Source organism: Hyla sarda, chromosome 7 (assembly GCF_029499605.1).
Source record: "Hyla sarda isolate aHylSar1 chromosome 7, aHylSar1.hap1, whole genome shotgun sequence".
NCBI classification, from domain to species: Eukaryota; Metazoa; Chordata; class Amphibia; order Anura; family Hylidae; genus Hyla; species Hyla sarda.
This window is the reverse complement of record NC_079195.1, coordinates 159,356,496-159,378,858: the sequence shown is the minus strand read 5'-3', so window position 1 is coordinate 159,378,858 and position 22,363 is coordinate 159,356,496. Positions and strand designations below refer to the sequence as shown.

Sequence of the window (22,363 nt, the reverse complement as noted above, 5' to 3'; positions counted from 1 at the left end):
AAAGAAGAAAAACTAAGAAAATACTAACTAAAGTTAACAGTTGAGCCATGACAAGATACATATCTGAATGATACAACTTAGACAAAGTCAACCAAGCCCATGCCATTGAGCCCTGGATGTACAAATGTATGGCATTTCAAAAAGGGTGCATGACCATATCTTGATCTTTATCTCCCAGGCAACTTATCTGGAGACTCCTAAATGTTGCCAAATTATACCAGGTGGTGTAGTAAAAAGGGCTGACCACTTACTAATTTTCCAAATAGAGTAATGAGAAGTTTTGCAAAAATTTTAGCTAAATAATGTACTAATCTTCTGTCTAGTATTCTAGTACTCTGTGTGTCAAAATTATGAATTTCTAGTAGATTTTTATGCAGTGGATTGACTTCTACTAGGTCTAATATGAGGGGGGAGAGCCAGCTATGAAGGAGAACCTGTTGGCTATGAACAATGAAATGTTACTAGTCCTTGTACCATCATAGTGACGTAGGGGCATATATTGAAAATGAAGAGGTTAGTGCTTCAAATGTAATAGGATGGACCAGTGGGTACCAATGGTCAGAGGCAGAAGCATTATATAAATGCAGTTAATGTATGTTAATGTCTATTTCAGTGGAACATTTGATGACATACACAAAGGTTTATCAGCGCACATATAAACACAATATTTTTGTAGCACAATTGATATGTTTCTACATTAGTGTTGATATTATTTTATTATATAATATTTGTTTATTCTATATGTCTAAAATGTAGTAATATAACTATTTTATTTTCTTTATTGATGTTCTGAATAGGCAACAAGGGCCCTGTGATCTATTGGTCATAAAAAGCCATTTGTTCATTCAGATTCCAAGTCCAATTGACCTTAGAGCACCAATACTTTAGTTTACTTTATCTGTTTTCGACACCTGGGGTAGAGGTGTCAGAATGGACAACTCAGTCTATAGAACATTGGCTAGTGAGCCTTTCCCACCCATCCATATTTGGAGTATAAATACTTGTTTTGTAAGGCTGTCTCATTGTAAGATTCTCTTTGTTTCATGCATATCAGGAGAGACAGCTGTTGGCCGAAAGCCGTATCTTACTTCCTAATGTCACTTGCAGCTTTCTGCCACACCCTCTTTTGCAGAGAACATTTATTTTTTGCATCAATTACATAAACTGGTCAGAACAATCACCCAATATATTGTCATCTCTCACCTCTCAGGGGTGGTGGCATCCCTCCATGTAGACATGATGTCTGAAGTGGCTGTCCATGCATTAATACATCCCTGTGGTGAACGGTGATGATCCTGGTAATACATCAGTCCAGGACATAGAGCAGTACCTGGAATATAGTTTCTTGCCTCGGCAGCCTCACAGGCTTTGTGCAGCATTTGCAACAGTGCCCTAAAATGACAAACAACTATCTGATTATACAAGGGTAGTATGTAATATACTTGTCATTAGTAAAGATGTTGCGAATTGTTCGCCGGCAAACAGTTCCCAGGGAACTTAGCATGATTGCGTTTGCATCGCCGGGCGAACATATGTGAAGTTCGATTCGCCCCCTATACTTTAACATTGCGGTAAACTTTGACCCTGTGAGTCAGCAGACACATTACAGCCAATCAGCAGCAGTCCCTCCCTTCCAGACCCTCCTACCTCCTGCACGGACGCCATTTTACCTTCATTCGGCATGCTGCAGGCTTAGAAAGTGGGACAGAGAAACTGCTCCTGCTGTAATAGGGAAAGCGATAGCCAGGTGGTGTTTTCAGGGTCCACTTTATTCCTAAAGCACTAGTCTAACATCTGCTTTAAGAACAGCACCCAAAAAAGCCCTTTTTAGGGCTCAAATATCAGTCTGTCTTGCAACAGCTGGAGGCACCCTGGTTGGGAGGGAACCGCTGGTTAAAAGGGGTACTCCGTAATAAAACTTAATTTCCTTCAAGCAACTAACTACAGTATTAAAAGGGCTATAAGTTCAGTCCGTGTATTCTTGCAACAGCTGGAGGCACCCTGGTTGGGAGGGGACCGCTGGTTAAAAGGGGTACTCCAGTATAAAACTTAATTTCCTTCAAGCGACTAACTAAAGTATTAAAAGGGCTATAGGTTCAGTCCGTGTGTCTTGCAACTGCTGGAGGCACCCTGGTTGGGGACCTCTGCTTAAAAGGGGAACTCCGCTGGCAACCTTTTTTGCTCATTGTCACACTAGTGCAAATCACATTTGGTGTGACAGTTGTTCAAATAAAAAATAAAAAACTTTTTTGGCTGTGAAATAAAACCAGTGCTGCCTAAAGGGGGGCTCTAACTATGTGCTGCCTAATATGGGGGAATCTATGTGCTGCCTAATATGGGGGAATCTAAATATGTGCTGCCTAAAGGGGGCTCTATGTGCTTCCTAAAGGGAGGCTCTAACTATGTGCTGCCTAATATGGGGGAATCTATGTGCTGCCTAAAGGGGGGCTCTACGTGCTGCCTAAAGGGGGGCTCTAACTATGTGCTGCCTAACATAGGTGAATCTACGTGCTGCCTAAAGGGGGGATCTAACTATGTGATGCCTAAAGGGGTGGATCTAACTATGTGCTGCCTAATATGGGGGAATCTATGTGCTGCCTAAAGGGGGGCTCTACGTGCTGCCTAATGGAGGGCTCTAACTATGTGCTGCCTAACATAGGTGAATCTACGTGCTGCCTAAAGGGGGGATCTAACTATGTGATGCCTAAAGGGGGGTTCTATGTGCTGCCTAAAGGGGACCAAAGAATTTAGGAATAATAGGCGATTTATGCCCTTTATGGATTAAAACCAGACTCTGCATCAACTATGTAATTTTCCATGGGAGTTTTGCCTTGGATCCCCCTCCAGCACTCCACAGGCCAGGAATTAGTCCCCTTGAAACAACATTTAAATCACTATTGTGGCCAGAAAGAGTCCCTGTGGGTTTTAAAATTCGCCTGCCCATTCAAGTCAATGGCGGTTCATCCGGTTCGCCAACATTTGCGGAAGTTCGCGTTCGCCAACCGAAAATTTTATGTTCGTGACATCACTAGTCATTAGTTGCCTGTATTTTTAACTCACCACATTGTTTGTACAGATATAGGTTTGAATGCCCTGATGTCCATCCCACATGTAACACTGAATCCACTGGAGAAACAAAACAGAAGGTTAGTTATCAAGAGACAGAAGTTAGTTATCAAGAGCCAAAATATATCCTCATAATAGCAGTAAACTCACCCATCTCCATCCAGAAAGACCTGCGTATTGCTCCACACTGGTAGAACTGTGCCAATTGTGCAAACATTGGATCTAGAAAGCAAGAAAGTGAACACAACATAAAAACATTTTACTCAAGACTAGGTTGAAAACAATATCCCCCTACTTTGGTAAACTACAGTGCTATAATTTCTGACATATAAGCACAATTATTATGGCCTTTGAGGGTAAATGAAAAATCCAGGGAAAATGAAAGCTTGATAAGAAGCTACAAGGGTTATAACACACTGATTTCATATTTCTCAGATAAAAGAGATAATATAGAATGACCAACAGTTTCTTTGATAAGTACCTGGATTTGATAAGTACCTGGATTTGATAAGTACCTGGATCAGTAGTGGTAAACAAAACACACTATTAAGCACATCCAATGAGCATGCTCAACTAGTTTCATACTGTTTACTTTTTTACTGGTAAAAAGGGGAAATAAAACCTGTGTCGGTCCCAAAAGTCAGATTCCCATAATCAACAAGGTCATATTGAGAACCTAGTTAGCATAAAAAGTGTGTTCCTACCAAGTACCAGCCTGCAATTCTCTGGTTAATTGCAAGAAGGCAGCATTTTACACTTTTTGGCCAACATATTGTTTTTATAATTAGTTGTGACTTAAGATGGGCTACAATGTGGAAAGTGCCATATGCAAGTCTTACCCATTGTGGGCAAAGTCCACACCTAGTAAAATGATCTGTTCTTCTGTAGCATGTCCCGTAGAGGAAACCACAACCAGATATCTAGTTAGACATGACCGGACGGGCTCTAGTCGGACGGCCTGTTGGGAAAAGATAATCAGTATTCTAGTTGCTAAGGAGGATGAAGCAGAAATAAAGAAAGATTTTCCTAAACTAGAAAAAAATGCACTCAAAAACTGAAAATTAAAGGAGTATTCTGGTATAAGAAAATAATTAATAAAACCAAAAACTATTACCTCAAGACACATAGCTTACTTATATGGTGGTATCAAATAGTGATTTATTTACCCCTGACAGGAAGTTGTGTAGTTCCTTCACTGTCAGAGTAGTATTGTCAGCTTTCTGGCTCCTCTCTCTCTCCCAAGACATATCCTTAGGTTGTTGTCTCAAGAGGCTTGGCTTGATCTCGTCATTGAGCTCTTGCCCCACCCCCTGAGTGATGTCATCACCTATGATCAGCCCCTACAGACTACATCACCATCTCCCTTATATATACACATTTATCTTAATTGAGACATTTAGGAAAAAATAAGGTATGTTTATACCATTCTGCTTTGGGCTGAGACAGAGGAGCAGAAAAGCAATAAATACAGCAGCTTTTGCAGATTTGTTGTGTGGACAGTTAGTCTGCTGTGTAGTGCAATGCTCTGAGTGGGGAACTGGCAGCAGTGTTGTGGGAGGGGAGTGAGTTAGGCGGTAGAAAGGACACCATTGCATTCTGGGAATTGTAGCACTGAGCAACTGCTTAAACAGGAATAACAGTGATTATCTAACATAGAAAGAGACCCACAGAAACACAAATGTTTTTTTTACTTTTGGTGGTTCCAGAGCTAAGAAGATGAGAAAGCAATGCAATATGCCTATGCAGCATTTTTTCCTTTTTAAGCTTTATGAAATTGTCCAAGAATATAGTGGGAGATTTATAAGGGGTTATCCAGGAATAGAAAAACAGCTAATTTCTTCAAAAAACAGCACAGCACCTGTCTTAAGGTTGTGTGTGGTATTACAACTTGACGCCATTCACTTCAATGAAACTGAGCTGTAATAACACACACAACCTAAGGACATGTGTGATGTTATTCTTTTAAGAAATCAACAATGTTTTTCTTAACCTTGCAGCAGGTTCACTTCAATGAATCAGCAGAAAATCCGCAACAGTGGCAGATTTGCAGATTGCCAGCAGACCCATTGAAGTGAATGGTAGTGATACTTGCAGCAGATCTGATCCGTAATTGCGGATTTTACAACTACAAATCTGCAACTGTGGATTTTACAGCTTCAAACCTGCAACGGATGCAGTGTGTGTGTATATAAACCCTTTAACCCCTTAAGGACCAGGCCAATTTTCACTGTAGGACCAGAGCGTTTTTTGCACATCTGACAACTTTCCCTTTAAGCATTAATAACTCTGGGATGCTTTTACCTTTCATTCTGATTCTGAGATTGTTTTTTCGTGACATATTCTACTTAATGTTATTGGTAAAATGTTGTTGATACTTGCACCATTTCTTAGTGAAAAATTCAAAAATTGAAAATTTAGCATTTTTCTGACTTTGAAGCTCTCTGTTTGTAAGGAAAATAGACATTCTAAATAAATTATATTTTGATTCACATATACAATATGTCTACTTTATGTTTGCATCATAAAGTTGACATGTTTTTACTTTTGGACGACATTTTCAAAATCTGAATTTTTCATGGACCAGTTCAGGTTTGAAGTGGATTTGAAGGGCCTTCATATTAGAAATATCCCACAAATGACCCCATTATAAAAATGGCACCCCTCAAAGTATTCAAAATGACATTCATTAAGTGTGTTAACCCTTTAGGTGTTTCACAGGAATAGCAGCAAAGTGAAGGAGAAAATTCAAAATCTTCATTTTTTACACTCGCATGTTCTTGTAGACCCAGTTTTTGAATGTTTACAAGAGGTAAAAGGAAAAAAATCCTCTCAAAATTTGTAACCCAATTTCTCTCGAGTAAGAAAATACCTCATATGTGTATGTCAAGTGTTCAGCAGGCATGTAGAGGGCTCAGAAGGGAGGGAGCGACAATGGGATTTTGGAGAGTGAGTTTTTCTGAAATGGTTTTTGGGGGGCATGTCACATTTAGGAAGCCCCTATGGTGCCAGAACAGCAAAAAAAAAAACACATGGCATACTATTTTGGAAACTACACCCCTCAAGGAATGTAATGAGGGGTACAGGGAGCCTTAACACCTCACAGGTATTTCACGACTTTTTGTTAAAGTCGGATGTGTAAATGAAAAAAAAAATTTTTTTCACTAAAATGCTGTTTTTTCCCCAAATTTTACATTTTTACAAGGGGTAATAGGAGAAAATTACCCCCAAAATTTGTAACCCCATTTCTTATGAGTATGGAAATACCCCATGTGTGGACATCAAGTGCTCTGCTGGCGCACTACAATGCTCAGAAGAGAAGGCTTTTGAAAAGGGAATTTGTTTGGAATCGAAGTCAGGGGCCATGTGTGTTTACAAAGCCCCCCCGTGCTGCAGAACAGTGGACCCCCCCACATGTGACCCCATTTTGGAAACTACACCCCTCACAGAATTTAATAAGGGGTGCAGTGAGCATTTACAACCCACTGGCGTTTGACAGATCTTTGGAACAGTGGGCTGTGCAAATGAAAAATTACAATTTTCATTTTCACGGACCACTGCTCCAAAAATCTGTCAGACCCCTATGGGGTAAATGCTCATTGTACCCCTTATTACATTACATGAGGGGTGTAGTTTCCAAAATGGGGTCACATGTGGGTATTTATTTTTTTGCATTTATGTCAGAACTGCTGTAAAATCAGCCCCCCCTGTGCAAATCACTAATTTAGGCCTCAAATGTACATAGTGCACTCTCGCTCCTGAGCCTTGTTGTGCCCCCGCCGAGCATTTTACGCCCACATATGAGGTATATCCGTACTCAGGAGAAATTGCGTTACAAATTTTGGAGGTCTTTTTTTCCTTTTACCTCTTGTGAAAATAAAAAGTAAAGGACAACACCAGCATGGTAGTGTAAATTTTTTTAGTTTTTTTTTACACTAACAGGCTGGTGTAGACCCCAACTTCTTTTTCATAAGGGGTAAAAGGAGAAAAAGCACCCCAAAATTTGTAGTGCAATTTCTCCCGAGTACGGAAATACCCCATATGTGGCCCTAAACTGTTTCGTTGAAATACGACAGGGCTCCGAAGTGAGAGAGCGCCATGCGCATTTGAGAACTAAATTAGGGATTGCATAGGGGTGGACATAGGGGTATTCTACGCCAGTGATTCCCAAACAGGGTGCCTTCAGCTGTTGCTAAACTCCCAGCATTCCTGGACAGTCAGTGGCTGTCCAGAAATGCTGGGAGTTGTTGTTTTGCAACAGCTGAAGGCTCCGTTTTGAAAACACTCCCGTACAATACCTTTTTCATATTTATTGGGGGGGGACAGTGTAAGGGGTGTATATGTTGTGTTTTACCCTTTATTATGTGTTAGTGTAGTGTTTTTAGGGTACATTTGCACTCGCGGTGGTCTATAGTGAGCCTACCACTAGGAGTATGCGCTGCGTCGAAAAATTTGCCGCAGCTCATACTTGAAGCAGGAAACTTCCTGTAAACCTGCCTGTGTGAATGTACCCTGTAAATTCACATGGCGGGGCAAACCTCCAGCTGTTTCAAAACTACAACTCCCAACATGCACTGACAGACAGTGCATGCTGTGAGTTGCACTTTTGCAACAGCTGGAGGCACACTGGTTGGAAAACCTTCAGTTAGGTTCTGTTACCGAACTCCGTATTTACTGACCAGTGTGCCTCCAGCTGTTGCAAAACTACAACTCCCAGCATGTACTGATCGCCGAAGGGCATGCTGGGAGATGTAGTTATGCAACAGCTGGAGGTACACTGCTACAACTCCCAGCATGCCGAGACAGCTGTTTGCTGTTAGGGCATGCAGGGATTTGCAGTTTTGCAACATCTGGAGGGCTACAATTTAGAGATCTCCAAACTGTGGACCTCCAGCTGTTGCAAAACTACAAATCCCAGCATGCCCTGACAGCAAACTGCTGTTTGGGCATGCTAGGAGTTGCAGTTTTGCAACATCTGGAGGGCCACAGTTAGAGATCACTGCCAGTGATCTCCAAACTGGGGCCCTCCAGCTGTTGCAAAACTACAAATCTCTGCATGCCCTAACAGTTGTCTGGGCATGCTGGGAGTTGTAGTTTTGCAACATCTGGAGGGTTACAGTTTAGAGACCAATGTATAGTGGTCTCAAACTGTCCCCTCCAGATGTTGGTAGGCAACTTACCGCCTTCCGTCGGATTCAGGGAGCCTGCCGCACGACATCGCCGGACTCCGATCTCCTCCACCGATGGTGGCCCGCAGCCTCGCCTGCAGGGTAAGTGGACGTCGGCGCCGATCCTCTGTCGGTTCCCCATTCTGCCCCGCCTATTGTGGGTGGGCAGAACGGGGAAACCGAAAGTAAAGTCCTCCGCCCCCGATCTGCTATTGGTGGTCGCGTCTAGACCACCAATAGCAGGGATAGGAGAGGTGGCACCCCTGCCACCTCACTCTTATGCCTTCAGGGGGATCGTGGGTGTCTTGGAAAACCGCAATCCCCGTTATATTCCGGGTCACCATAGACCCGTATGACCCGGAATAGCCGCAAATCGCAAGTGTGAATTCCCCCCTGGGCATTTGCGCGGGGTGCCTGCTGATAGATATCAGCAGTCACCCCCGTCCGGTCCCCGCCCAGAGCGCGGCAGGGTCCAAAATTCCCACGGGCGTACAGATACGCCCTTGGTATTTAAGTACCAGGGAGCAAAGGTGTACCTGTATGGCCTTGGTCCTTAACCCCTTAAGGACCGGGGTTTTTTCCGTTTTTGCATTTTCGTTTTTTGCTCCTTGCCTTTAAAAAATCATATCTCTTTCAATTTTGCACCTAAAAATCCATATGATTGCTTATTTTTTGCGCCACCAATTCTACTTTGTAATGACGTCAGTCAAATCATTGTGCGACAAAATTGAAAAAAAACCGCCGTTTTGTAACTTTTGGGGGCTTCCGTTTCTACGTAGTACATTTTTCGGTAAAAATGACACCTTATCTTTATTCTGTAGGTCCATACGATTAAAATGATACCCTACTTATATAGATTTGATTTTGTCGTACCTACATAACTACATGCAGGAAAATTAATACGTTTAAAATTGTCATCTTCTGACCCCTATAACTTTTTTATTTTTCCGTGTACGGGGCGATATGAGGACTTATTTTTTGCGCTGTGATCTGAAGTTTTTTTAACGGTACCATTTTTGCACTGATTGGACTTATTGATCGCTTTCTATTCATTTTTAAATGATATAAAAAGTGACCAAAAATGCACTATTTTGGACTTTGGAATTTTTTTGCGCGTACGCCATTGACCGAGCGGTTTAATTAACGATATATTTTTATAATTCGGACATTTCCGCACGCAGTGATACCATATATGTTTATCTTTATTTACACTGTGTTTTTTTTTTTTATGGGAAAAGGGGGGTGATTCAAACTTTTAATAGGGGAGGGGTTAAATGATCTTTATTCACTTTTTTGCAGTGTTATAGCTCCCATAGGGACCTATAACACTGCAAACACTGATCTTTATCATTGATCACTGGTTTCTCATAGGAAACCAGTGATCGATGATTCTGCTGCTTGACTGCTCATGCTTGGATCTCAGGCACTGAGCAGTCATTTGGCGATCGAACAGCGAGGAGGCAGGTAGGGGCCCTCCCGCTGTCCTGTAAGCTGTTCGGGATGCTGCGATTTCGCCGTGGCTATCCCGAACAGCCCACTGAGTTAACCGGCAGCTTTTACTTTCACTTTTAGCGCGCGGCTAAAGGGTTAATAGCGCGCGGCTCTGCGATCGGCGCTGCGCACTATTAGCAGCGGGTCCCAGCTTCACTATGACGCCGGGCCTGCCGAGATATGATGCGGGGTTACCGTGTAACCCCGCGTTATATCACGGGAGCAGGACCAAGGACACACCTGTACGTCCTTGGTCATTAAGGGGTTAAATGGGTATTCCAGGATCTTTTTTTATTTGACTATTCTGCAGGGGCTGTATAGTTAGTGTAGTTCATAATATAGTGTCTGTACCTGTGTGTGATGGTGGTCTCACAGTTCTTCTGTGATTATTGCCCCAATATTTATTTTTAACAGCATACAAAATTACTCATGTCTCGGGTCAGCTGATCAGAGGGAGTCTGTCCTGCTTCAATAGGTGGAGCGACCGCTGGGTGGGAGAGAGTTCATGTTGCAACAGCTGTAGGCACCCTGATTAGAAAACACTGATGTATTGCATTGAAGGGATTACAGGTGTGTTTCAATGGGTGGGGTGGCTGATGTGTGAGAGGGAGAAAAGTGACCTCATACTTAGAAACATGGAACTATGGGATGTGTAGTTTAGAGAACAAAATTCAACAGGAAATACCCAGTTCTGACAGGTACGCACTACTAAAATCACCTTATGGTGGATAACTCCTTTAAAGGAGAAATCCAGTACTGAAAAACTTAACCCCTTTCCTAAGGATAGGGGATAAGTTTCAGATTGTGGGGGTCCGACCGCTGGTGCCCCCCGCACTCTCCAGTACGGGGCTCCGGCAGCCCGCGGGAAGGGGGCGTGTTGACCACCACATAAAGCACCAGCTGACACGCCCCCTAAAAACATCTATGGCAGAGCCATCAGCAATCTCTAGCTCTGCCATAGTGATCTATTGAGGGGGCATGTTGGCCCCCCGCTTCGTTCGGTGGCAGACACCCACTATCTGGCCAGCGAGCCGGGGCCCCGTACAGGGGATTGCGTGGGGCCCCAGCGGTCGGACCCCCTCGCAATCTGAAACTTATCCCCTATCCTTAGGATAGGGGATACGTTTTTCAGTACTGGACTACCCCTTTAACCCCTTAAGGACACATGACGTTCTCATACATCTCCATTTCCAAGTCCTTAAGGACACATAACGTATGAGAACGTCATGCGCTTTCCCGGCCCCCCGCAGCCATCTGGAGCGGAGCCGGTGCCCGGGCATATCACCCAGGGGGGTCATGATAATCGCTGTACAATTCAGCCGAGCGATCTGTGGCGGATTCCGCGTCAATCGGGTCTCTGATGGCCCCGAACAGCCATAGCCAGCAGGGGAGAGGTGGCACTGGTGCCACCTCACGATCGCCCTGATTCGTGGGGCGGTTTACCGGCCGACCAATCAGGGCACCTGCTGCGGGTGTCACTCCCGCAACCCGCTCCGCCCCTCTTCCAGAGGACGTGAGCGGGTGCGGGACGTGGACCCCGGCAGCTGGGGACCCCGATCCCCGGCGTCCCTGTTGGGATCGGGGCCCAGGAGCGGCGGCGGCGGCGTGGGACTGACCTGCAGCGGCGGCGTGGATCAGCAGTTGGACTTGAGTGACAGCCTCCTGCTGTTGCTTAGCAACAGCTCCCAGCATGCAAAAAGGGCATGCTGGGAGCTGTAGTTATGCAACAGCAGGAGGCAGACCACCACAACTCCCAGCATTCCCTTATGGGCATGCAGGGACTTATAGTTTTGCAACAGCTGGAGGCACATTTTTTCTATGGAAAAGTGTACCTTCAGCTGTTGTATAACTACAACTCCCCGCTTGCACAATCAGCTAAAGTGCATGCTGCGAGTTGTAGTTGTGCATCTGCTGGTTGTATAACTACAACTCCCAGCATGCCCGTTGGCTGTCGGTGACTGCTGAGAGTTGTAGTTTTGCAACAGCTAAAGGCACACTGGTTGTGAAACACAGAGTTTTTTTTTTTTAACTCAGTGTTTCACGACCGGTGTGCCTCCAGCTGTTGCAAACTACAAGTCCCAGCATGCACCGTACATGCTGGGAGTTGTAGTTTTGCAACAGCTGGAGGCACACTGGTTGTGTTAAGTAGCAAACCAGTGTGTCTCCAGTTGTTGCATAACTACAATCCCCAGCATTCCCAGCCAAAGTAGTATGCCTCAGCTGTTGCAAAACTACAACTCCCAGCATGCACTGATAGACCGTACTTGGTGGGAGTTGTAGTTTTGCAACAGCTGGATGTCCCCCCCCCCCAATGTGAATATACAGGGTACACTCACATGGGCGGAGGTAAATTTTCTGCCGCAGCTCAAACTGCCATCGAGAAACTAATGTGAACCCCCGCCCGTGTGACTGTACCCTAAAAACACTTCACGAACACAAAATAAAAGAAAAAGTAAAAAAACACTACATATACCCCTACACAGCCACCCTCCCCTCCCCAATAAAAATGAAAAACGTCTGGTACGCCACTGTTTCCAAAACGGAGCCTCCAGCTGTTGCAAAACAACTACTCCCAGCATTGCCAGATAGCCACTGACTGTCCAGACATGCTGGGAGTTTTGCAACAGCTGGAGGCACCCTGTTTGGGAATCACTGGCGTAGAATACCCCTATGTCCACCCCTATGCAAGTCCCTTAATTAGGTCTCAAATGCGCATGGCGCTCTCACTTTGGAGCCCTGTCGTATTTCAAGGCAACAGTTTAGGGTCACATATGGGGTATCGCCGTACTCGGGAGAAATTGTGTTACAAATTTTGGGGGGTAGTTTCTGCTATTACCCTTTTTAACAATGTAAACCTTTTGGGAAACCAAACATTTTAGGTAAAAAAATATATATATATTTTTTTTTTACATATGCAAAAGTCGTGAAACACCTGTGGGGTATTAAGGTTCACTTTGCCCCTTGTTACATTCCCCGAGGTGTCTAGTTTCCAAAACAGTATGCCATGTGTTTTTTTTTTTATTGCTGTTCTGGCACCATAGGGGCTTCCTAAATGCGGCATGCCCCCAGAGCAAAATTTGCTTTCAAAAAGCCAAATGTGACTCTTCTGAGACGTGTAGTGTGCCAGCAGAGCACTTTTCACCCCCATATGGGGTGTTTTCTGAATCGGGAGAAATTGGGCTTCAAATTTTGGGAGTTATTTTCTGCTATTACCCTTTTTAAAAATGTAAAATTTTGGGGAAACCAAGCATCTTAGGTAAAAATTGTTTTTATTTTTTTTACATATGCAAAAGTCGTGAATCACCTGTGGGGTATTAAGGTTCACTTTACCCCTTGTTATGTTCCCCGAGGGGTCTAGTTTCCAAAATGGTATGCCATGTTTTTTTTTTTTTTTTTTTTTTTTTTGCTGTTCTGGCACCATAGGGGCTTCCCAAAGGTGACAAAAAACCATTTGTCGCTCCTTCCCTTCTGAGCCCTCTACTGCGCCTGCTGAACAATTAATATAGACATATGAGGTATGTGCTTACTCAAGAGAAATTGGGTTTCAAATACAAGTAAAAATTTTCTCCTTTTTACCCCTTGCAAAAATTAAAAAATTGGGTCTACAAGAACATGCCAGTGTAAAAAATGAAGATTTTGAATTTTCTCCTTCACTTTGCTGCTATTCCTGTGAAACACCTAAAGGGTTAAAACACTTACTGAATGTCATTTTGAATACTTTGGGAGTGCAGTTTTTATAATGGGGTCATTTGTGGGGTATTTCTAATATGAAGACCCTTCAAATCCACTTCAAAACTGAACTGGTCCCTGAAAAATAGGGAGTATGAAAATTTTGTGAAAAATTTCAAAATTGCTGCTGAACTTTGAAGCCCTCTGGTGTCTTCCAAAAGTAAAAACTCATAAATTTTATAATGCAAACATAAAGTAGACATATTTTATTTGTGAATAAAAATAAAAAAAAATTGGAATATCCATTTTCCTTACAAGCAGAGAGCATCAAAGTTAGAAAAATGCAAAATGTTCAATTTTTTCATCAAATTTGGGAATTTTTGACCAAAAAAGGATGCAAGTTACCACAAAAATTTGCCACTATGTTAAAGTAGAATATGTCACGAAAAAACAATTTCGGAATCAGAATGATAAGTAAAAGCATTCAAGAGTTATTAATGTTTAAAATGACAGTGGTCAGATGTTAAAAAAAACGCTCTGGTCCTAAGGTGTAAAATGGCTGGGTCCTTAAGGGGTTAAATAAGATTTTCTTTGTTGTGGATTTTCTTTATTTTACCCAGGCAGTGTTTTTTTCAAATGTATACCTTAAAACAAGTCTCTACATGCCTTACGATTTAATTTAAACTCTGTCATATTACTGTGAAAAGGACACTTTAAAGCATTACAGTCATTTGAAAAAACTATTTACATGTCCCGGGTTTAGATCGTCCCGGGTCTCAGGGTCTCAGTCCTGACACCTGCTGCTGCAAGTTATAAGTCAGTGAAGTGCAGCACATTTCATTCCCCGGCCGCCTGTCAGATCCTACTCTTTCACTCCACAGACTAATGCAGTAAAGATAGCCAATTTCCACTAATCTCTGCAGTGCTGACCATGATATAAAGCTGATAGATTCCCTTTAAGGGTCTATTCACACGTACAGCATTCTGCGCAGATTTGAAGTCATTCAGGATTTCAAGTCATTCAGTTTACATTGAAATCTGCAGCAGAAATTCCTGCGCATCAAATCTGCGCAGAATACTGTACATGTGAATAGACCCTAAAGGTACAAAAAAGAAAGGGTTGGGGGTTTGTTTATAAGGGTATATTCACACTGCACAATTCCCGCGTAATTCCTCGATCGGATTTACTCAAGCGGAATTACACGCAGTGAACATTAAAATCAGTGTGAATGGGTCTTCCACGAGACCCGTTCACACTGAGGAATTTCATCGGCAGACAATTCTGCAGCTGAAATTGATCCACACAAAGAAAGAACATGTTCCTTCTTTGCGCGGAAGTGTGCGAGCCCTGCACTGCTGTCAGTGGTGACAGCGTAGGGCTCGCAGAGATTCTGTTCACATTGCTCAATGTGAACACACCCTAAGTAAAATCCAGCTGTAAGCCTTAGCCTATTATGCGTAAAGATGTATGTAATGAAAATTAAAATGTGGAATGTCTATGGGTAGACATAAGGGAAGGGAGGAAAAGTAATAAAAAAAAAAGTACTTGGATTTGTTGGAAGGATTTGTTATAAGACTTCAAATATAATGGAAGTAGCAAACCTACTAATAAGTCAAATAGATGAGGCAGCAATACAGGGTCACTATTAGGCTGGAACTCCACTGAGTTTTTTTTGCAAAAACGCCGTAAAAAACGCCGCATCCAGATGTTATCTGCAGGTCAATAGTAAACTGCAAAATGCCAGATTCACTTGCCGTTTTTCAGTTTGGCTTTTCAATTTATCCTTTTGGAGTTTTTCAGCAATTCCGGGCTTAGAGGCTAGATTTTCAAAACGCCTGACAAAACCTAGTTTGGCCTTTTTTTTGCCCTGAAATCGTGGCATTTTTATTCTTTTTTGGACTTTAGCGATCCAAAAAAGTGATGGAGATACCTTTTTTTATTAAAATTAGGGTACCATTAAAAAAATAATAAAAAAAGATACAATAGTGATGGAAAAAATTGTACCTAACGAAATGTATCTTTTTTATTAAGAAATGTTTATAAATTTTGAAACAGGGATCAATTTATGTGTGCGGGCAGGGCAATAAAAATGTAGCCGACAATAATAAAAATTTAGTGTGTGTGTGTATTTTTCACTTTATTTTTTTAAATTTTTTAGGTAGTACTACTACTCCCAGCATGGAACACACTGTTCCATAATGGGAGTAGTAGTACCTGTACTAATTGACAGATCGCCCATTGCGATCCTCCTGTATAATGTATAGATGCAGCCGGCCGCTCTTCTATGGTCCCTGCACTGCCGTATATAAACACATATTCATATTTCCCGCAGAGAGCTGTGATTGGCCAGATGGTTCCAGCCAATCACTGCTCTCTGTGAGAAATCGGAATGTGTGTATATATATATATATATATATATATATATATATATATATATATATATACACACGGCAGGGCAGGGGACCATAGGAGAGCGCCGGCCGCATCCATAAATTATACCGGCGGATCACAGCAGGTGTCAGTAGTGATAGCCGCTGTGATCTTTCCTACTACTACTCCCAACATGGAACACACTCTGCTCCATGCTGGGAGCTGTAGTACCTGCATTAATAGACAGATCGCAGCAGGTGTCAGAAGTTACACTCGCTGCAATCTGTCTATTAATGCAGGTACTACAGCTCCCAGCATGGAGCAGAGTGTGCTCCGTGTTGGGAGTAGTAGTGCCTGCTTAAGGACACATCACAGGGGGTATCATTACTGACACCCGATGTGGTCGTCCTGTCTATAGCAGAGATGGAGCGGCTGTATACATCGCTCGCATCCCTGCTCTGCACTATACTCCGGGCCGGCCACTCACTCATTGATATTTTCCTCAGAGCTGTGATAGGCTGCAACCATCCGGCCAATCACAGCTCTGGGCGGAAAATATGAATGGCCAGTGATGTGAATAGAGCAGAGATGTGAGCGCTGTATAGAGCCACTCCGCTTCTCTGCTATATAATGGACGATCGCATGGGGTGTGACACCTGGGGCCAGAGGTATAGCGTGGGGGGTGCAGGGGGGCCGGCCGCACCGGGCGCAATATCTGCGGGGGCGCGCTCGCACTCGCAGCTCTCTGCCCCTGCCTGGCTCACTCACTCTCCCTGCAGTGCTGGCTGTGCGATTCCGATCCGAGCCGCCAGGTCGCCGCCCACAGTGGAGGCAGTGGCGGATCCAGGGGGGGCAACGGGGCAATTGCCCATCCCCCCGAGATTGTTGCCCCTCTTCCTGAACTATCGCATGGTGGAACGGGAGCTGTCGGCTGTCCCACTCCACCACCCCTTTCTCACACCCGTCACCTTGCTATCACACGCCGCGGCTGCTCCATTCCTGCAGTCAGTGAGAGCCAATCACGGCAGGCCGGCGCGATGATGTGATGCCGGCGCCCAGAGATCACGTCCCCGCAGCTCTCACTGACTTCAGGAATGGAACAGCCGCAGCGTGGGAGAAAGGTCGTGAGAAAGGGGAGGGGGGAGCAAATTATAAGTGAGAGGGGAAAATAATGAGTAAGGGGCACATTTCAGGGGGGCATTTTATGTGGGGGCACATGACAGGACCCCCCCCCCTGTCATGTGCCCCTCATATATAATACCCCATGTCCTGTGCCCTTCACATATAATGCCCCCTGTCCTGCCCCCTCAGGGGGCATTATATGTTAGGGGAACATGTCAGGGGGGCATTATATGTGAGGGGCACAGGACATGGGGCATTATATGTGAGGGGCACAGGAGAGGGGACATTATAAGTCAGGATCACATGTCAGGGGGGCATTATATGTGGGGGCACATGTCAGGGGGCAATATATGTGGGGGCACATGACAGGGGCCCCCAGTCATGTGCCCATGTAATGCACATATAATGCCCTCCTGACATTTGCCGCTTACTTATAATACCCAAAGTCATGTGCCTTGGATCATCTCCAGGGTATGGTTCCATTTTGATGTTTAGTTTTTGTTCTTGATATTTTTTGTCGTTTACGATGGTTGTGAGACGACATATAATAGCATGGCCCATGCTAGGTTACTACATTTGTAGATTTGTATTCATAGACCTGCTGAAAATGTGGAGAACGTGTTTGAAAGTAAACTTGTATTTAGATGCATTTTACTTTAATGACATCAGTATTTTCATAACAAACAATACATGTGCTTAGGGGGTAAGGGTTTCTTTAACCCCTTAAGGACAAAGGGCGTACAGGTACGCCCTTGGTCCTGCTCTCCTGATATAACGCGGGGTTACACAGTAACCCCGCGTCATATCACGGTGGGCCCGGCGTCATAGTGAAGCCGGGACCCGCCTCTAATAGCGCGCAGCGCCGCGCGCTATTAACCCTTTAGCCGCGCGCTCAGAGCTGAGCCGCGCGGCTAAAAGTGAAACCGAAAGTGGCCGGCTAGCTCAGTCGGGCTGTTCGGGATAGCCCCTACCAGCGGGAGGGCCCCTACCTGCCTCCTCACTGTCCGATCGCCATTCTGAGATCCAGGCCTGAGCAGTCATGCGGCAGAATCGTTGATCACTGGTTTCTTATAAGAAACCAGTGATCAGCATAGAAGATCAGTGTGTGCAGTGTTATAGGTCCCTATGGGACCTATAACACTGCAAAAAAAAGTGGAAAAAAAAGTGAATAAAGATAATTTAACTCCTCCCCTATTAAAAGTTTGAATCACCCCCCTTTTCCAATAAAAAAAAACACAGTGTAAATAAAAATAAACATATATGGTATCATCGCATGCGGAAATGTCCGAATTATAAAAATATATCATTAATTAAACCGCTCGGTCAATGGCGTGCGGGCAAAAAAATTCCAAAGTCCAAAATAGTGCATTTTTGGTCACTTTTTATATCAATAAGTCCTATCAATGCAAAAATGGTACCGTTAAAGATCACGGCGCAAAAAATGAGCCCTCATACCACCCCATACACGGAAAAATAAAAAAGTTATAGGGGTCAGAAAATGACAATTTTAAACGTATTAATTTTCCTGCATGTAGTTATGATTTTTTCCAGAAGTCCGACAAAATCAAACCTATATAAGTAGGGTATCATTTTAATCGTATGGACCTACAGAATAAAGATAAGGTGTCATTTTTACCGAAAAATGTACTACGTAGAAACGGAAGCCCCCAAAAGTTACAAAACGGCGTTTTTTTTTTAAATTTTGTCGCACAATGATTTTTTTTTCCGTTTCACCGTAGATTTTTGGGCAAAATGACTGACGTCATTACAAAGTAGAATTGGTGGCACAAAAAATAAGCCATCATATGGATTTTTAGGTGCAACATTGAAAGAGTTATGATTTTTTTAAAGGCAAGGAGCAAAAAACGAAAATGCAAAAACGGAAAAACCCCCAGTCCTTAAGGGGTTAACTAATCTAGTGGAAGAGACTCGAGTGCTAAAATCCACAGGTTAGGGGGCGCAAATTACTTGCCTTGCCCCGGGTGCTGACAACCCACGCTACACCACTGCCTGGGGCGATATGTCTATAGTACAGGTACTACTACTCCCAGCATGGAACAGTGTGTACCATGCTGGGAGTAGTAGTACTACATAAAAAATGTAAAAAAAAAAAAAAAAAAAGCAAAACACACACGCTTTATTAAAAAAAATTATAAAAATGTTGTTATAAAAAAATAAACATTTAGTTAAATACATTATTACATCCCTACTGCATCCTTTTTTTATTTTTTTTTATTTATTTTTTGGTACCCAACTATTTTGTAAAAAAACGCCAAAGTGGCCAAAAATGGCAAAATCCACACAGAGGTTAAAAAAACGGCAGAAAAAAACGGCAGAAAAAAACGGCAGAAAAAAACGCTAGAAAAAACGGCAGAAAAACACAAAAACGCAAGGAAAAACAGTGGCAGTTTTTTCTGGCGTTTTTAAGCAAAAAAAATCGCATGGCAAAAATCTCAGTGGAGTCCTAGCCTTAAGGGGGACTTTAACTACTTTGGTATAAACTGGGAAGCAGAAACCTGCAGGTCCAGCAAGAGGGGAGGCTTATTTGGACCAAATTTTAACCAATAGACCAGACATAATATCAAACGTAGAGACAGGGAGATACCCAAGTAATAGTGATCACAACAACATTGGCGGAGATATAACAAAGCCTATCCAAAGGCAAAAGTTGCTGAGTTGCAACCAGATTGCTTCTTTCATTTTTGAAAGGGCCTCTGAAAAATAAAAGAAGCAATCTGATTGGTATGGGAAACTTTTGCTTTGATTTGGTAAAAATTTTGTAAAAAAAAATAAAAAATAAAAACAAGGAACACATTGTGTAAATCTAGCCAAAAGATTCATGAGAAATGTAGGCTGCATTACAAAAAAACATATTATTGTGCATTTGTAAACCAAAAGGCATGCACAAAGGGAAGGTGTATAACTTCTATATATCCTAACCCCATAGAGATAGCATTTGGATCTTGGAGGAGTGGGGAGGGGATCTGGAAGGTAATGATGTCATCCTGTAGTCCACAAGGAGTCGAACCTCCTGTTGTAACCATTGGGCACTGGATGATGATCACATGACTACGTTACACAGATGCAGCTGTGCTGGAATAAAACACATGGCATATATTTTTTGTGTTTTATGATTAATGTATCTACACCCTGTTTTTATTTCTGTAACCCTATTTCAGTTTTATTATTCAAAAAAATATTTTGGAATACATTCAATTACAAAAATCACTGCAGAAATTATGTACTGTGAAAGGTAGACCGTTATTTCTCATTTTAAGGATTATTTAAAGGGGTACTCCACTGGAAAACAGTTTTTTTTTTTTCTTTAAATAAACTGATACCAGAAAGTTAAACAGATTTGTAAATTACTTCTATTAAAAAATCTTAATCTTTTCAGTATTTCTCAGCTGCAGTATAATACAGAGGAAGTTCATTTCCTTTCCTTTCCTTTCTGTCTCACCACAGTGCTCTCTGGTGACACCTCTGTCCATGTCAGGAACTGTTCAGAGAAGGATTGGTTTGCTATGGGGATTTGCTTCTACTCTGGACAGTTCCTAAAATGGACAGAAATGTCAGCAGAGAGCACTGTGGTCAGACAGAAAGGAAATTAAAAAAGAAAATAGAACTTCCTCTGTATTATACAGCAGCTGATAAGTACTGGAAGGATTAATATTTTTTATAGAAGTAATTTACAAATCTGTTTAACTTTTAGGCACCAGTGGATTAAAAAAAAATGTTTTCCAGTGGAGTACCCCTTTAATGACAGTGTTCATTTAACAAGACTAGAAAATAGAAAATGTGGTTCAAATATTTAAAATAGGGTCAAAAAGTGATTCTGGAAACTATAGGCCTGTGTGTTTAACCTCCCTGGCGGTATGATTATGTCAGGCGTTATGTATTGTACCTACCCATTTTATGCCCACCGCCCATTTTACATCCCCCACTTGTCACATTCCCCCCCTTGTCACATTCTCCCCTCCTTGTCACATTCTCCCCCCCTCCCTTGTCAGATTCTCCTCCCCCTTGTCACATTCTTCCCCCTTGTCACATCCCCCCCTCCATGTCACATTTCCCCCTGTCACATCCCCCCTTGTCACATTCTTCCCCCTTGTCACATTCCCACATCTGTCACATCCCCCCTTATCACATCCCCCTTATCACATTCCCATCCCCCTGTCACTTTCTTCCTCCCTCCATGTCACATTCCCCCCTTATCACATTCCCATCCCCCTGTCACATGCCCCCTGTCACATTCTTCCTCCCTCCATGTCACATTCCCCCCACTTATCACATTCCCCCGTCACATCCCCCCTTGTCACATTCTTCCCCCTTTGTCACATTCCCCCCCCTTGTCCCATTCCCCCCTCTGTCACATTCTTCCTCCCTCCATGTCACATCCCCCCCCCCTTATCACATTCCCGATAAGTCCTTTCCCCTTCAGCCAATCACTGGCTTGACATGTGACACCACTGCGGCCAGTGATTGGCTGAAAAGGGAAAGGTCTTAAAGTTGAATAATGAAGAGAGGAGACCCCGGACCGCACGGAGGGGAACGGCATCTGCAGGGACCGGGAGTAGGTGAGCAGAAGGGTTTTTTATTTTTCTCCTGGGGGCCTTTTACACTTAGCTCAGTGTTTTTCTAGCAGGGTGCCTCCAGCAGTTGTGAAACTACTACTCCCAGCATGCCCGGACAGCCTTTGGTTATTCGGGCATGCTGAAAGTTGTAGTTTTGCAACAACTGGAGGGACCATGGTTGGGAAACACTGACTTTTAGTATTTGGATTGGTCTTTACCTGCTCTGGTCGGCCCCCACCACGGGAGCTGGCCCGAGTAGATATCGCATGTTTTCCCAGGGGGCCGTATCGCTTTATCGCAAAAATCGTGATTTGATTGTTTTTGCGATATATCGTGCAGCCTTATTACCCCGGCAACTCTACAATGCTACCCCGAGTGTGACTCGGGGTTACCGCTCCTGGCAGGGAAAATTAACCCCGAGTCACGCTCGGGATAATCTCTAAGAAGGTTAAAAGGGGTACTCCGGTGGAAACATTTTTGTTTACAATCAACTGATGCCAGAAAATTAAATAGATTTGTAAATTACTTCTATAAAAAAGATCGTAATCCTTCCAGTACTTATTAGCTGCTGTGTGCTTCAGAGAAAGTTCTTTTCTTTTTTAATTTATTTTCTGTCTGATCAGAATGCTTTCTGCTGACACCTCTGTCCATGTCAGGAACTGTCCAGAGCAGGATAGGTTTGCTATGGGGATTTGCTCCTGCTCTGGACATTTCCTGACATGGACAGAGGTGTCAGCAGAGAGCACATCCTGTGAACACAGCAGTTTCAGTGTGTGAAGTTGTCGGGTGTGTCTCCTTTGAGCTCCAGACTTCCACACAGAGAGAAGCAGCGTTTTTCACCTGCCTTCCCAGGGGTGTGGCAGGCCCCTGGGGAGAGCTTTCCTGCATGGAGCCAAGGGAGTCTC

At 43.3% G+C, this 22,363-nt stretch overlaps 1 protein-coding gene across 2 annotated transcripts in view; it reads right to left on the bottom strand.

Annotated features, from left to right (window-relative positions):
- Positions 1-22,363, bottom strand: part of SSH3 (slingshot protein phosphatase 3) — a 525,251-nt gene that overhangs the window by 328,655 nt on the left and 174,233 nt on the right. For both annotated transcript variants that reach the window (XM_056531120.1, XM_056531119.1), the window contains exons 4-7: positions 3,906-4,024; positions 3,217-3,288; positions 3,061-3,126; positions 1,204-1,392 (exon numbers count right to left, since the gene is read on the bottom strand). In XM_056531120.1, coding sequence (XP_056387095.1) covers positions 1,204-1,392; positions 3,061-3,126; positions 3,217-3,288; positions 3,906-4,024 — 446 coding nt within the window. The remainder of the gene's footprint in view (positions 1-1,203; positions 1,393-3,060; positions 3,127-3,216; positions 3,289-3,905; positions 4,025-22,363) is intronic.